Source organism: Macrotis lagotis, chromosome 5 (genome assembly GCF_037893015.1).
Source record: "Macrotis lagotis isolate mMagLag1 chromosome 5, bilby.v1.9.chrom.fasta, whole genome shotgun sequence".
In the NCBI taxonomy this organism is placed as follows: Eukaryota; Metazoa; Chordata; class Mammalia; order Peramelemorphia; family Peramelidae; genus Macrotis; species Macrotis lagotis.
In genome coordinates, this window is record NC_133662.1 from 148,779,788 (window position 1) to 148,797,970 (window position 18,183).

An 18,183-nucleotide genomic window follows, 5' to 3' on the forward strand; every position below is an offset into this window, starting at 1 on the left:
ACCCAGGTACTCCTGACTCCAGGGCTGGTGCTTTATCCACTGCACCACCTAGCCACCCAGGAATCATTTTTTTTTTAATTGGGGAAGCAGAGGGAAAAAAAAGAGAAAAATGTTTATTAATTGAAAAAATATATAATAAAATAGAGAAAACTAGAAGGAAATAAAAATAAAATAGGTGGTGATACATGAATGAAGTTCAGGAGAGAGACTAGAGCTCAGCATACAGATTTAGAAACTATCAATAGAAAAGATGGGTTTAACCATTAGCTAATTAGGCTGCCAAGTGAGAGTCTATAGAGGGAAGACAGCTTGGTTTATATTCACAGTGAGTGTGATAGGGTAAAACAGCAAAGAATGCTGAGAAGAATTGTTTAAATAGGTAGGAAGTAAAACAAGAGAAATTAGACCTAAAAATCCCAAAATAGAAGTGGGCAGTATCAAAAGTTGAAGAAGTTGAGAAAAGGCTCCCAAATGTTATGGTATCAATAGTTCTTTTGCAATAAAATTGTAAAGTCCTTTAGAACAGAGACTTCTTTTTGTATTATCAAAGCTTAGCACAGTAGTAGTTTAATAAATATTCATTATTTGATAACAAAAAAAGTGCTGCTTTAATTATTTTTCTACATCTGGGTTCTTTTGATGGATCAGAGTATACAGTTTATTGACTTTTATTTTCCTTTTTTTGTTACCTTTTCCATTCTATTGAATTTATTTTAATTTATTAAACTTATTTTAATTAGTACTTTTGTTATTTTCAGTGATTTGGAGCATTTTTAATATCATTGCTGATAGTTTGTTTCCAATATTAAGAATTATTTGTTCATATTCTTTCATCATTTATATATTGAGGAATGCATTCTTCTTTCTAATTAAATTAGTTTTCTAAAACTAAATTAAACTCTAATTAAATTATTGATTTTAACTGACTTTTCAAATAACTAGCATTTAGTTTTAGTCAATAATTCTGTAATCTTTTTGGTTTCCCATTTATCTTTTTCTCCTCTTTTGTGCTGATTTTTAGTTTGTTTTCTAGTTTTTTTTAGCAGCATAGTCTGTTGATTCATCTTTTGCCATCTTGTTAATGCATATTCATGGAGATATGATTTTATGTCTGAGATTTAGATGCAACCAGAAATTTTGGTGGATAATCTGATCATTATCATTTTATGAAGATAGTAGCAATTTTTTCCAATTTGTTACTTGGCCCACTCACTATTAATTCTCCATTTATTTCTGAATCTTTTGTCTATGTTTCTTTTATTAATTACTGTTTTGCAGTATTAAAGTCTGTAAAAATTTGTTAATTCTTTTTAGTTATAATTTTCCTGTATAGTCTAATTTCATAAATTTACCAATTAGTACTGAAAAATAAGTATTTTAAAAAATATTCTCATTCAGAAGATGTCATAAATCTTTTAGCTCTATATTCTCCAATCATTTGGTTCCACATTTTCCCTTTTAAATTTTTCTGTTAGAATTAGCAAACTTTCCAAAGGGAACATTAAAGTAGTCTACTATTGTTGTCTTATTGTTCTTGTCTTTTTGTTCATTTTTCTTTTATGATGGTAGGTGCTGTGCCAGCCATGTAAATAAATTTGGTATCATTCTTCCTTGATGTTTTCTATATAGAGTGCCATGGTAGCCAAAGGCAAAATACATCATTTAAGAGGACATGCTCATTTCCTTTACATTACATAGGAGGATTATGAAAATCACAAACAGGAAAGGAAAAAAACGAGCCCACAGAAATTTTTGGCACAAATGCTAGCCAAGCAAGAATATCGCAAGAATATTTATAAATGAAACTGACATTCTGCAAGCATCTCAAATCTAATGTATTCAGCACAGAACTCATTATCTTTCCCTGATCTCAAATCCTTTTCAAACTTCTTTATTTCTGTTGAAAGGATCCCTATGTCTCCTGTCATATAAGTTAGCAACCTTGACATCATCCTTGATTCTTTGCTTTCCTTCACCCTTCACATTCAATTGATATCCAAGTCTTGTTGATTCTATATCCACAATTTAGCTCATTTGCCACCATCCTAGCTTAGGGTTTTCTTATCACTCACCTAGGTTTTTATAGAAGTCTCCTAACTGGCTTTTCATTGTCAGTGTCTCCTCTACAATTCATTCTCTGCAGGGCTAATAAAGTGATATAGCTAGATATAGCTCAAGTATAGATCATATCTCATAGCTTCCTGCTCAAGAAACTTCAGTACCAACAGTGGAGAATGGCTAACATTGAGGGACTTTTTTTAAAATCAATAAATAGCTTTGTTTTTTTAGGTTTTTTGCAAGGCAAATGGGGTTAAGTGGCTTGCCCAAGGCCACACAGCTAGGTAATTATTAAGTGTCTGAGACTGGATTTGAACCCAGGTACTCCTGACTCCAAAACCGGTGCTTTATCCACTATGCCACCTAGCCACCCCAATTAATAGCTTTTTGATAATAAACAAATTTTAGTTTGACTTTGGTACTCTAAATGTGAGATATCTGTCCAGTGACCAACAAATAGACATATTTCTGGAGAAGTAATGACTGGAGAAAGCAAAAGAGGCTTCCAATGTCAACTCACCCTAGTAAATTTGGGGGAGAACATGGACAAGTGAGGATGGTTTACAAGTGACATCCATGGCTAGAAATATTAAATCAATAAGATCATAGTTCAAGTAAAGTTATGTTTGGCATATAAGTTCCTTTGAAGAAAGGGACTATTTCATGTTAGTCTTTGTATCTTTTGTATCTTTATTGCCTGACATATAACATAAATGCTTACTAAATTCTAATAGGTTGAAGCTAAATCAAGATCATTGTGATTTACATCCAACATTGTAATGTGGAGGCAGCTAGGTGACACAGTGGATAGAGCACTGGCCCTGGAGTCAGGAGGACCTGAGTTCAAGTCTGACCTCATATACTTAATAATTGCCTAGCTGTGTGACCTTGGGCAGGTCCCATAACCCTATTACCTTAAATAAAAATTAAAAACCAAAGGAACATTGTAATGTGATATTCTGGAAAAGGCATTGTTTTTGAAGTCAGATAACCGGGGTTCTAAACTCAGCTCTGGAATTTATATCTAATGTCTTACACTCAAGTGTTCTGAAGGTATCAATATAACTCAAACAAAACTTTTCTCCCAAATACATGCTGCTACTAAATTTCCCTATTTCTGTTTGGAATCATTATTCTTCTAGCTACTCAGGTTTTCAGCTTCAGTATTATCTTCCATTCTTCATTCACTTTATATAACTAATAATTGAGGGGGCCTGCTGGTGTTATATATAGCATTCTGAGCATGGAGTCAAGAAGATGTAAGTTCAAGTTCAGACTCAGACACTCACTATCTGTGAGCTCTTACCTCTGGTTCTTTTACCTCAATTGATTACCTACTTTACAGGGTTGTTTTGAGGATTAAATAAATTAATATTTGTAGAGTGCTTAGCAGTGTCTAACAAACCATAGGCATTAGATAAATATTGATTAATTGACAAATGCTTATTACCTTCCTCCATTGTAATCAAGGCATATGATTTGATTGGTTGTCAAATTTTGTCATCTATATCTCTTGCATCTGTTTCTTTTCTCTTTTTTTTTGGCAAGTCAATGGGGTTAAGTGACTTTCCCAAGGTTACACAGCTTCTAAGTATCAAGTGTCTGAATCAAATTTGAACTCAGGTCCTCTTGACTCCAGGGCTGGTGCTTTATCCATTGCTCTACCTATGCCTCATCTGTTCCTTTTCTCAACACAGGCAACAACCAATTTGTTATCACACTCATGGACTATTATAATAATCTCCCAATTGGTTTCTCTGATTCAAGTATCTTCCCCCCTCCAATCTATTTTTTTATCACAGTCACCAAACCTTTTAAAGTACAGGTCTGACCATGTCACTCCCCATTGACTAAACTTCAGCGACTCCTCTTTAATTTCAGGTTCAGATATCAACGCCTCTATTGGTGTTTGAAGCTTTTCACAGCAGGATCCAACCCTCCCTTTCCAGTTTTATTATTATTATTATTATATATTGTCTCTGTACCTTTTTACTCATTGTCCCTCAGACTGGGAATGGCCTTTCTTTCCCATCTCCAGAACTCTTAGAAATCTCTGCTTTCTTTCAAGATAGTTCAAGTGACACCATCTACATTAGGATTTTTCTGATTCTCCCCAACTGCTATCACCTAATCTCCCAGTATTAATTTGCCTCCTTTGTATATGAACTTGTGATCTTTCCCCACTTAGAATCTTCTGTCTTTGTATCCTGATACAATTCTTAATATCCTTACAATACAATATCTTAAATAAATACCCATTTATTGACCAATAGCACAGAAAAGGAAGGGAAATACAATTTCTCATTTGTCTTATTTCTAGAATCTCTTGATCATTATAGTTATATAATTAAAATAAATTATATATTAAATGTCATACATTAAACATATATATATAAAATTGTAACAAAAAAATCATTAATTCGCTGAATAACTTCCAATGCCCCTCCCAACTTTATATCTCTCTAATCAAAAAGTGTGGCAATTTTGAGTTCCACTTTGTCAGAATAAAAAGATTCTAATATCTACTCTCTGAGAATTTATTTACATTATTTTCTACATTTCATTCAAATAAATAAGAATTTACTGAATGATAATTTTGTGGAAGACTTCAAGGGATACAAAGACAAAAAGGGAAAAAAGTCATTTCTGATCTGAAGAAGTTGCTATTCTGAGGTAGGTTGAAATACAAATCATTTGTTCCCCTGAACAGTTCAATTAGGAAAACCTTCATTAAAACAAAAGTTAACATGATTTTACCTAGCAAATCACAAAGGAATCTATTAAAACTAGATCAATGTGAGATTTTCCCCTTTTTTAAAAAAAAGTATTTTTAATAAGAAAAGGGAGGAGGAGAGAGCCTAGGTGTAAGAGGAGAAAAACTTTGTTTTTGGAAGCATTACTTCTCATCATGAATTTCAAATTGAAATGAATAGTATTGAAGGGGCAGTATTGGTTCAACGACATATATATTAATTAAGTGATACTTCATGCATCATCGCCCCAATAATGCATTAAAAAAAATTTAGAAACCCTCCAGGAAAATGTTCAATGCACATTTCCAATTAACTTCTTTCCACTCCTCAACAGTAGTAGTAGTAGTAGTAGCAGCAGCAACAGCACCATCATTAGAAGTGATATATAACTAATAGCTTTGACAAACAGCATCCTCCCGACTAGAGCTGGGGAAGCAGTGGTTGGAATCTAAACTCCCAAACTTAGATCTGCTAATGTTCTCCTTACTTTGGAACTAGAGCAGAGTTTTTCCTTTTTTTTAAACTTTTTTGTCATGGGCCAATCCAAATGTTTCCTCAGAATACTTCTAACTCCATGGGGATTACAGAAGAAACCAGTTATAATGAGATAGAGTTATCAAATATTTCAAAAGTTCATTAAGAACAAAAGATAACTTTTTTAGAATGAGAGTGGCAGGCTACAGAATTTTAAGAAGGGGAAATAAAAAGGACAACATAGCATTTTATAAAAATCCCTGGGGAAGATGAGGGTGATGGTGAGGGACTTTGTCTCCGTTTCCAATGGAAAATAAACATTTGGGGAGTTTCATCTTTTGGTTCTACGTGAAACAAGAGCTAGTCCTTTCCTCAGTCTCCCCAGCCACATCCATAAACACTCACCATAGTGCATAAGGGTCTCACAGTCTTCTTCAAAGGAGCCAGTGCCGCTGGGGCCCACCTCGTTGGGGCATTTCCACCAGAGAGAGGATGTCTGGGATTTGTTCTCCGACTCTAGCCAGCCTCTGCCAGTTAGAGCTATGATATCAAAGACGATGGCGAAGAACAGAAGCAGGGGCAGGATCCATCGGCATCGCTCACAGTCCAGGCCACAGCGAAACATCGTTCCGATTATCCAAGGAGCTGGGTACCAAAGGAGAGAAGCAGCCCAAGATCTGGGAGAGCGGAGATGTGGACAGCTGAGAGTCCTGAACACAACTGAAGTTATCAAGAGAGAGGGGAAGCGTTTAAAGAGAATCTTGGCAAAAGCTAGGGGAAAATATTTTGTAGTCAGCAATGTGGTAGCTCCACCTAGATCCCTATCTTTTAGATGAACAGGAGCTGGATGCCGGAGGGTCCAGAACTGCCCCGGAGGTAGGGATAGGCTGGGTATCAGTCCATAAACAAATCTGGTTCGGCGTTCATGCTAATAAACTAGGTAGGGTTCAGATTACACCCATGGGACTGAGGAGAACAGCAATTTAACCCTTGCTGCAGGAAATACTAGGTAACCCTGCCTCTGTATAACTGGAGACAGGAGACACTTTAAAAGCAGGGATAGAGAGTTCCCACGAAAAATTCTAGACTTGGAAGGTGGGAGTCACACCTTGAATGGGATGAGTTGATTCTCACAAGTATCTGTGATTCTCAAAGTACAAAATAAAAAAATAGTTTTTTAGGTCAGTGGATCTTGAAAAGTTCATTATGTGACAAACAGCTATGGGGGAAAAAGTTTCTTTTGAATTCTGTTTCTGTGTATTTCCACAATTCACCATTCAAGAATGGAAACTCATTCCATTCAGGAAGAAATCTTATTTTACTTTGCATTTTTCATCACATTTTGAAGGTCTCAGAATAATGTAATTAGTTCAGGGAGTCAGTCTTCTAGATTAGAAGTCACAATGCCTTTGAAGTCAATAGAACCTGGTTTCAGATTTGGGTTACAACAACCTTGATAGTTGCTTATTGTTTCTGGACTTCACTTTCCTCAACTTTAAAATGAGAAATTTGGTCTCCTTGGAATTCTCCTCTTTTTCTAAATTTATGATCCTTATTAGGCCAGCTCACTTCCAAATCCAAAGGATATTTTTACATTGTTGTCTTCCTTGTCTTTTCTACTCACTGGCACAATGAAAAGTAGAAGAGACCAGATTTTGTCTTTGGAGGTAGGAGGGTACCATCCTGAACATTCAGAGGAAACGCCTATAATTAGGCTTGTGGCATCATGGATAAAACTAGGTCATCTGCACCTATTTGCTCCCAATCTATATTAAGGTTTTAAATTCATGTACCTACCCTAGGTTTCAAGTTATTTTTTTTTTTTAGGGCTCAGAAAATTGTACTCCATCCTTTCCATTCTCAATAAAAGCAAGATCACAAGGATTTCTTCGGCCTTTACTCTGCCCCTCCCAATAACTTCCCTGGAGGTATTATTTAAAAGAGGAGTTATTATGAAGTATCAGAGGGTAACATACAATTGAAATAGGAAGGAAAAGATAAAGAAACAAATCAAAAAGCTAAGAGTCACATAATTTAAAAAGACTTTTACAGCTAATTCTGGTTGGGTAAGTCACTAGCTATTGAAATTCCAATTTTTTTTTCTTTTTTTAAATTCCCTTCTGCCTACAATTCTCCTCTGTCTAGGCCTTGATAATAACTCAGTTCTAGTTTGATTACAATGTATTCATCCATTCAGAAATGATGTTCACAGTCTTTACATGAGGCAAACAAAAGTTTGGACCTGAGTAAGAACATCCCTAAGTTATCCCCTTAATTTGGCTATTTTGAGATAAATCATACTTATGTGATCTCTACAGCATGGGAAAACTACCTCTCCTTTTCTAAAGGCTAAACAAGAAAGAATTAAACAAGAAAGACTTCCAAACTTGCCTGGCACAAAATTTCAAGGCTTGAAAAGATTAACTAATACTCTAGCTCCTTCAAAAACTATTATCTTGGTGCCACGTACAACTCTCCATTCTGAATGTACAGTAAAGTAGACTATACAAAGATTTCTTGGTTTGTCAATCAGATTTTTTTATTATTACATATTTATTATTACCATTTATCATAAGCAAGGAAGAAAGGAAGTTGAGCTCTGGGAACCCAAAGGAATGAGTAATGCAAATCACTCTAATAAGGATATAAACCTTTCTCCTAGTCTGAAGTTGCTTGTAAGCCACATGTAAAGACAAAGAGATAGGTTTCTAGACTGTAATTCCTATACTGGTCCTTATACTGTACACATATAACTGATTATGATTTTTAAAAATATGTTAAGAAATCCAGGTGAGATTGCTTTGTAGCAGAATAGTGTAGTTTGAAGAATCTGGATATTTAAGTGACTTTTCTCTTTGGCCCTTGTACTATATGGGTTTGGGGGAAAATCTTGTGTTTCACAATTAGCTGCTGATTTCTTAAGTATAGAATACACCACAGGCTGAGTGGTGATGATTTATTGTGACTGATAATTGTTTATTTGAAAAGAATATCTGAGACCTTACTTATTCTTTATAAGATCTACCTGTGTCAGAGACAGACTTTCTGGCAGTCTCAGAACTCAGAATTGTGACATACACCAATTGCTCATGATCAGGTAAGACCTCCTGGATCTATATACTCACACTCTCCATAGCATGATTTTTGGCTTTTATTGACCCACAGTGAACTTAATTGCTAGGGATATATTTATGTAGAACTTAGACTCATAAAGACCTGAGTTCAAATTCAGCTTCAGACATTTACTAGCTATGTGTTGCTAAACAAGTCACTTTACTTTTTATGCCTTAGTTTCCTCATCTATAAAATGAATTAGAGAAGGAAATGACGAATCACTTCAATATCTTCCAGGAAAACATCAAAAGGGGCCACATAGACATGATTAAAATGACTGATCAATAACAGATGTATTTCTTCTCCCAAGTGGGTTTTCCCTCTAAGTCCCCACAAGTGGATAAGTTGACAGAAAATTGAAGGCCAATAGAGCCTGAGCAGCTTTCCCTTGCCCTCAATCAGTACTCAAATTATTTCTCTGACACAAAATCATAAATCACTTGTCCCCCTTAGTTTCTTCTCCTTTGTTGACTACCTGTTGTTATAATATTTACTTATGAATCTATGATCACATCAGGATGGGTATTTCTTTCACCAGTGAAGATCACAACATATCCATGACACATTTCTATGTAGTAGATTCACTAAATATACAGCACTTTTTCTAGGTCTGTTCAGATGTTGGAGGTAAGAGTTAGACTGTCTTTGTATTATTTATCTCTTTTGAAACATGACTTGCCTGCCTTCTTTCTAGATCTATATGTCTTTTATGATGTTTTTGATAGAATAGGCAAGACAAGATATGTGTTCGTTAAAAGTAGTACTGGCACATGATACAAGGGCATTTCCAGATATAATGGGTGAGGTTTATGGGAGATAATAACAGAGGAGAAAGCAAACCCATGTAAAGCCTGGCATGAAATTAAACTAAGCTATATTTTCCCAAGAGCACTACCAGATAAAACTTGGATGACAATAATTAAACCCCAAATGGAGATTTGTCAGTATTTCTATAGTGATATATATATTCTTTTCAATTCAACATATAAGCATGTACACTGTACCAGGCTCTAGGAAAAAGATAAAAGTGAAATTGTTCCTCCTCTTAAAGGGCTAATATTCTAATGGGAACAATGGAGAGCAACTACTTCAACTCTACATTTTGGTACTTTCTATACCAATATGATAAATTTCTCTGTCTGTTATTTAACATCTTTTACAATCTGACGCTGGAGTATGTTTCTAGACATTACATATTCTTTCCCTTTACAAGCAGACAGACTGTACTACTTATTATTCCCTATATTTTTCTCTCATTTCCATGAGAGATTACTCTGATTTCATTCATCTTTCAAGTCCATGACTTTGCAAAACCAGAATATGCACTCTCTTCACCTTGACCTATTAAAATTTCAAGATTCCTTCAAAACTCATCTCAAGTGTCTCCTCATATATAAGAATTTTCTTGATTCCCTTTCCTGTCATGAGTTTTTGAATACTTTATTGTTTCCAGATTGAGGTTCTAATAAAAGATAAGTTGAAATTATCTTATGTTTATATTTTGCATTCATTTATTTATTTGTGTGCATGTTGCTTCCCTAGATAGAATGTAAACTCCTTGAGGGCAGAGACAATTTAGCTTTTATCATTGTGTTTCAAGTTCTTTGCACAATATCTGTCATTTAATTGGTGCTTAATATGTGTTTCTTAATTGATTGATTGATTGATTGATGAGAATGTAGAAATGAAGTATGCAAAGTCAGGAAGAACAAGTAGACCTAAAGAAAATAGGCAGAATAAATTCATGTTCGGATCACACCATTTAAAGGCATTCAAGCATCAATTTTCTGAGATTATGTTAAATACCTCCCCCTTAAAAATAACCTCAAAACATTGGGGTGACGATAAAATTCAAAAAAATGAAAAAGATCAAACTTTATTATTACCACCACTACCAGAACTGAGAATAAAAATAGCATTCATACCTATTCCCCATGTGCCTATTTTTTCACATCTATATTTATGGTAATAGTTTATGAATGTTTTGAGGGCAACCTTGATCAAAATATGAGAATGAAATAGATGAGGTATCATAAAAAAAAGATCTTTGGAGTTCTTTTGGCTTTCTCATGATAACAATTTTAAATCAAACTTTTCTAAGAAATGGTGGTAATCAGATTATGATATGGTCATCAAATATCATTTTCTTCATCTATATCCTAATTCCTGCAATAATCAATTAGGGTCATAGGATCATAAAAAAGCTGTCAAATTCAAGCATTTCATTTACCAGTGAGGAATGTGAAGACCAGAACAATAACAACTTGTCCACAGTCACAGAGCTAGAAGTACCTTTGTTCATTAGTCATCAGAATGAGAACATTTACTTTCAAATTCTATGTTTCTTTTGCAGTTGTTTGTGCCTTTCTATTTCCATATGCTTTTCTAATGGCTACATGCCAGTTTCTATGATCAAAATCATGTCTATAAGTAAAATGCATACATATACAAAGGGCAGGAGCTAGAACCCTAGACTATCACACCTATACTTCAATACTGTTAAATGTCTACTACCCAGATGTGTTATGTTTAGGTTTCACAGAAGCATAGAATTGGAGTTTTGGAAGGACTTTGACATCTAATCCAACCAAAATGGAAACCTTAGTATAGCAGGAAGAATCAGATTGTCCACATCAATGACTCATCTAGTGACTATCCCTGCAACTATCAAACAAGCAATAGTTGCCCATCTGAAGAGGCAACAGGCTACTCAAGCTTAACTAGTGGCTCTTCTGGTGCCTCCAGAGACTCTTGTGTTGACATTCATGGCAGTGGCAATTATTCCTGTTTTTCTGGACAATTCCTCCAGGTCAGTTAATCTTTATCCCTTCCTTAGAAGTTCTGTCTTTTCTTGTGGATTATCTCAAGCTATATCCTCCACCCCAACCAATAATTCCTGCTCATCCCTTGGCTGACCTTGAGACACTGTGATTCCTAGAGTTCTTTCATCCCCAGGAACTTCAGGACTTTTTATTTTGTTTTGTTTATCTTTTTCTTGACTTTTTTCTTTTTAAAAAATATTTTTAATTTACATTCTTTGTTTTTTAAATCTGAGTTTCAAATTCTCTCCTACCCACTGAGAAGGCAAGCAATATGATACCAATTATACATGTGAAATCATGCAAACATATATCTGTATTAACCATATTGAAAAATAATAAAGTGAGACAATTATTCTTCAGTTTGCACTCAGCTCAACAGTTCTTTTTCTAGAGGTAGATAGTATTTTTCATGATGAGACTTTTGGATTTGTCTTGGATCATTGTATTGATCAGAATAGTCAAATTTTTCACAGTTGATCATCATTATACATTGCTCTTACCATGCACAGTGATCTTCTGGTGCTTCTCATTTCACTTTGCATCAGTTCATATAGGTCTTGCCATGTTTTTCTGAAGCTACTCCTTTCATCATTTCCTAAAGCACCACAACACTCCATCACAACTGATTGTCTTCTGATTTCCAATTCTTTGCCAACCACAAAAAGGAAGAATTGATATAAATATATATATATATATTTATCCTTTACATTTTTTTAAATCTCTGGGGAATATAGATCTAGTAGTAGTATTGCTGATTCTTCTCTAGCCATTAATTTTAACTGTGTGTGTATGTGTTTCTATTTCAAGAGCTATTTTGTAATCAACATTTTGCTGGGTTTATGGTTTCTAATTGATCCTGCTGTTTCCATTTTATGGGTAGCTCTTTCCATTCACAGTTATGTATACTGTATAGATACGTCCAACCATTTTCTTCTGTTTATTTTTCTGGGAGTTTTCATTTTCAGATCTCTTTCAAGAGACACTTGGTGGATTAGTTCAAATTCTATTTTATCCTTGGGTCTAAGATATTGGAACACTTTGACTTTATAATTTTTTGAAATATGATGTTCCCACTCTTTTTTTGTCATGATTTTTAGGTATTCTTTAATTTTCTCTCTTCAAACTGTTTTTCAGGTCAGTTTTTTTCCCAATAAGATATTTCACACTTCTGATTTTTTCCTTTCTTTTGACTTTGTTTTATCACTTCTTGCTATCTTATGGAATCATAAATGTCTAGATACCCAATGTAATTTTTAAGAAATCATTTTGTGCAGTGAGGTTTTTTTTACCCTTTTTTCTTCTTTAGCCATTTCTGCTTTTTAAGGAGTTCTTTTTTTTCCAGTGAATTTTTGTACCTCCTTTTCCATTTAGCTTATTCTGCTTTTTAATCTCTTCAGTGAATTTTTGTGCCTCTTTTACCATTAGGCCAAATTCTGTTTTTGAAGGGGTTATTTTCTTCAATATTTTTGTGCCTCTTTTAATCAAGCTATTAATTCTTTTTTCATTACTTCCTTGCATCATTCTGATTTCTTTTAAGAAATTTTTCCTCTAACAGTCTTCTTTCTTTTCTTTTACTGTTCCAGAAATTCTTGTTATCTTATTGTCCAATTAGCATTTGTTTCTTTGAAACTTTGGTTGCAACTGTTTTTGTGTTATTTTCTTCTACATTTATGTGTTTGTCTATAGAAGCTTTGAATGATAAAATTCTTTTTTTGTTGTTGTTATTTACTCATTCCCAGCCTATTTCTTGACTTTGAGTTTTATGTTAAAGTTGGGTACTATTCATCTGGAGGTAGAGAGGCACTATATCAGGCATCAGGCTTTTTTGTGCTTCCATTTTCATAGCTAATTCTGGATGTCTGCAAGTTTTTAGCTCTTCCAAGGTGATATATTTGGGGTTGAAGTGTAATCACTGTTCTTCCAGTCTGTTCTCTGATCTTTACCCAGAAAGGGTTCCTGCTTCTCAGCAGTCACCAACACTAGCATCCTTCTTAACCCTAGAACTGTGACCAGGACATCTGCTCCCTTGTAACTGTCCACAAATACTCTTCTTCCTGAAACTATGACCCAGAACTTCATAAGGGCAATAGCATTGCAATCAGTACAGGTTATGCCCTGTACTAGCAACAGGTCCTATATAATCTCTTTTTTGTCAGTTATTCAACCCTCTTACCGCCTCTGGTCTGAAATCCTCAAAATTGTTGCTGCTGCTGCTGTAGTACTACAACCATATTTGCATATTCCAAATAGGTCTTCACCTGAGAAACTGATCTCAAGAATTTTTAGCTATAAAAATATTTCATTTTGGCCTTTTATTGGGTCTGTCACTTCAATAATTTGATTTGCAATGTTATTTTAAAGTTGTTAAAAGGGGAAGTTAAGAGAATTCAGTTGGGTTGCTACCTCTAATCTGCCACTGTAGCTCCTCTATCCCAAACTACTTCAGTTCTTCAGGAAGTTACAGCAATTTCCTGGGCTCCTGTACTTCTACAAAAGAGAGTTTGGCAAAACTTTTTTTAAACCATACTCCAAGTTAGTTTATTGGTTCTAATTAGGCATAAATGTAATAGAATTGTGATACATAATGAAATCATAAGTCTTTTCCTCTGTACCAGATAAAATTCAGAACTGAAACTTGGATGGTAAACTTTCAACACTAAGGGTTCCTTATCCCTTGCTGCTTGACTATTCCCATAGCATAGACAAAATGGGAGTCAACAACTCTAAACTTTTCAGTTATGTGGAGAACCACCAGACCTCATCATCTACCATGTTACTACCTCTCAAGATCCTTTAAGCTTTATCATCTACTCTAATTCTATTCCCTGAAATCCTCTCACACTTACATCTGACTTTTTTATGTAAACTAAGGACCTATGAACTTTGATACATACCCACACACTACATCCAAAGGACTCCCATGTCTTTCCATTTAACTTCTCTCTGAAATTTCTTTTATGGATTGTCTCTATTAATTAAAATGTGAGCTGCTTGAAAACAGGAATGGTCTCAATTTCTTTATTTATCTGCATTGTTTATTACTGTACTTGATATAAGCACTGAAATTTTCATTCATTTATTCATTCAAATAACACACCTACAAGTATATGGGGCTTTCAAGCCTTAGTTTTTCTGAAGACTTCCCAAGAGAGACTAGGGTTATTCATAACAGATCTGGAATGGAAGCTGATGAGATCACCAAACAAGTCTTAGGGGCTCTCAAAGTGAGAAGACATGACTTGGATAAAGATCTAGTAAAGAAAATTGAGAAGAATTAGTCGAAATAGCAATAAGTTTATTTATTTGAAAATAAAGCAAAATCATTCCTAGGTTTGACATCAAGTTCTGGCTCCTTTCTTCACTGATTTCACATGGTTCCCATTCCCATACACTCTTTCCCAGTCAAAATAGCTTATTGTTACCAATCATCACACTTCATGTTCTGCCTTTATGTCTCTGCACAGGCTGCCTGTCTTCCATGTCTAGAAAATCCTCTCTGTCTATCCAAATCTTCAGATCCCTTGTTCTATTGAAGGCTCTGTTCAAGCAAGCACCACCTTCTTCAAGAGACCTTTCTTAATGGGAATTCACTGTGAAAATAAAAAAAAAAATAGGAATGGAGGTTATAAAACATAGGGAGAATGGATTGATATAATATTATAATAAGAAAAAGGAATTTTGGAGTCTGTGAACATGGAATGTGAAGATAGATTTTCCTCTTACTAGGCAATATGGTCGATGAGAAAAAAATATCAGAAGCAGGAAGGAAGAAGAAATAGCATCATGAAAACCTAGAAAAGAAAGAGCATCTGGATCCATACTGGAATTTCATTGCCTCAGCACCTGGGACCTCCTTACCCTGGAATGCCCCTCTACCATGCCAGTTCCTTCTCCTACTGACGAGTTTCTCCCAGTGCTTCCATTCCAACCGTACCTTTTCAATGGTTGATCATCATGCCTGGCATATACTGCAACCTCATGTCTAACTACTAGCTTTCCTTGCCTCCTTCAAGATGGTTTCAATCCCAACCCCTGAAGATATTTCCTGGTTTTCAGTTTTGTCCTTTCCTCTGAAATTATAATTCATTTACTCTGTATACATTTTGCGGGTGTTGCATGCTGTCTCCTATTAGAACATGGTTGCCTGGTAGTAGATGACCTTTATATTTAGCCAATCCCTCTGATGGGTTTGGCAATTGAGGGAAGGAGACATATTGTGATCAGGGTTGCAGGTCTGAGAGGGTTCTGTGTTTGGTTGTTTGGGCCCTAAGCCCATTAGAAGCAACAGCAGCAGCCACCTGTACATCTTTCTTACCTCTAGCTACTACTGTTACTTCATTAAGCTTTGCTCACCACCCTTCCTTCAGGGCTTGTTCTCTTGCTCGTGAGAGAATGGAAGATCTCAAGTAGGCAAGAAGTAGCTTGTTCACTTTCTGTGTGGGACCCAAGCCAAAGAAAGATGAAGTGTGTACTACCATAAACAAGCAAGGGAAAACTGTTGAACCAGGCAAAGGATGGCAGCTAACATGAGTACCTGGGCTGAGCATGGTTAAACATATAATGTAGTCTGCCCTGCATATGGAAAGAGGAAAGCAAAGAGGCAGAAGCAGACTCTGGCTTTATGTCCATTGAACAGCTCTTTTATACTTAATTCTAATCTTTTTTTCCTTTCACCTCCATGGATAATCTTATACTGTTCCTGGTGTGTACATGTCCAGCTTTGAAGACCACTATCCATATCCTAATCACCACACCCAGTGGTTTTTATTAAGGCATCATTCTCCTTTATCAGTTTGCAGCCTTTGGCACTTTTAACTACCAACTTCTTTTGTATATTTTTTTCCTCTCGGCTTCAGAGACACTATACATTCTCCTGCTTCTCTAATTTCTCTAAGTGTTCCTTCACCAGAAACTTTTATTTCTGACACTTGCTCACAGCCAGAACTTCCCCAGACTTTTCTCTTTGTGTTTCTTGCCTTTTCTTTTTTCATTCTCTTCCTTGTTAGTAACATGATCAGAGAAAATGGCATAGAGAAAAATGTGCTTGGAGTCAGACCCAAATTCTTACCTTTCCTCAGATACTGATGTGTGACCCTAGGCAAATCACTTAACATCTACCATCTTCAATTTCATTAGCTGAAAAGGGTGATATTTGCACCTACTTGATAGAGTTTGAATGATCTTCATATGAAGATCAAATAAAGCAACATGTATAAAGTGCTTTGCAAAGTTCCAATGTTATATAAGCACTATATAGCTTCATTATCCCATTTATCATAGAGTTTCAGCTAAGATCTCAACCAAATGACTCCCAAATGACCTGTCTTCTGAGCTTCAGACATGTGCAATCCCTATCATGATCCTTTTCAAGAATGAAGGACAAACAACAAGATAGCTAGAAGAGTATTATTTATGAAGGTGGTTAATAGTGAAAAGCACTGGAAATACAAAATACAAAAATAGGCAAAAGAGACATCCTTGCCCTTGAGGAGCTTATAATTTAAATAGGAAGATAACAAACAAATAAATATGCATAAATAAGCTATATTCAAGGAAAAATGGGAATAATTAAGAGATAAGACTAAAATTAAGAGTTGGTAAAGGTCTCTCATAGAAGATGGGATTTTAGTTGGGATTCAAAGAAATCCAGGGAAGCTAGTGGGTGGGGATGAAGTGGGAAAGCCTTCCAGACATAAGGTACAGTCAATAAGCAGTTGAGAGATTGAATATATTATGTGTGGAGTAGCAAAAAGGGCAGCAAGTCTGTGGAGGTACAAGAAGTAAGGTGTAAGAAGACTGGAAAGGTGAAGGGGAGGACCTAGGTTATGAAGGGCTTTGAAGCACAAATAGAAGATTTCATATTTATTTCTGAAGGCTATAAGAAGACACTCAAGTTTATTGGGTAGTTCAATGATATGGTCAAACATGTACCTTAGGCAAAACATTTTGGCGGTTGAATGAAGTATGGATTGGAGAACAGAGAAACCAGTGGCAGGTAGACCCACTAGCAAATTATTGCAATAGTCCCAACGTGAGAAGGGCTTCATTAGAGTAATGGAAATATCAGAGGAGAAAAGGGGCCATATCTGAAAGATGTTGCAAATGTAAAAATCTAGTGATGTGGTCACAAGATTAGATGTGATGACAGAATGGGAAATAAAGGGGAATCATCACATCCAGAATGTGAACTTGAGTAACTGAAAGAATGGTGTTGCCCTTGACAAGTAATGGGAAAGTTAGGAGTAGGAGAAGCTTTAGAAGAAAGATAACAAATTCCCATTTGGGACATAATAAGTTAAAGATATCTACTGGACATGCAATTAAAATATCGGAAAAGCAGCTAGAGATGCAAGAAGGGAGGTCTGTAGAAAATTTAGAGAAAGATTAAAAATTAACAGCATAGATATTTAATTAAATCAAGGGGAGTTAATGAGATTATCAAGTGAGGTAGTATACAGGGAAAAAGAAGGGGGCCCAAGGCAAAACTTTATGGGACTCCTATGTTTAGATGAGTTTAGAAGCTTACCCCTCTCATGCTTTCTCTCCTTCTTTCTTCCTCTGTTTATGTCAGTAGCTCAAACATTTGCTAGGTCTCCCTTACTTGAACCCTTGGTGGTATCTTTTATTCTACCCTTCATAGTTTTCATTTCCTTTTGGTTTTTAAATTTTTAAGGTTTATAAGTCCTGTTGATAGTATCTCAACAATATTAGCCATATATATATATATATATGTATATATACGTGTATATATATTATATCATATATATGCTTCTTCCTCACTATTTCCATGATCATCACTATAATACAGACCCTCATTACCATCAACCCAATATTCTTCTTACACATCTCCTTACCTCCACTCTCTGACCTCCATTCTGGTATTCCTTTTATTAATAACTAGATTAAACTTCCTCATGTAGAGATCTCATTATATCATTGCTCTTCTCAAAAATGTCTCCCCT

General features: G+C 35.3%; 1 protein-coding gene across 1 annotated transcript in view; it reads right to left on the reverse strand.

The window, feature by feature from the left end:
- PERP (p53 apoptosis effector related to PMP22) overlaps positions 1 to 6,027 on the reverse strand; it is a 33,217-nt gene extending 27,190 nt beyond the window's left edge. Inside the window, exon 1 of the mRNA XM_074187682.1 lies at positions 5,691 to 6,027. Within this exon, the coding sequence (XP_074043783.1) occupies positions 5,691 to 5,910 (220 nt within the window). The 5' untranslated portion in view covers positions 5,911 to 6,027. The remainder of the gene's footprint in view (positions 1 to 5,690) is intronic.
- Positions 6,028 to 18,183: the final 12,156 nt, after the last annotated feature.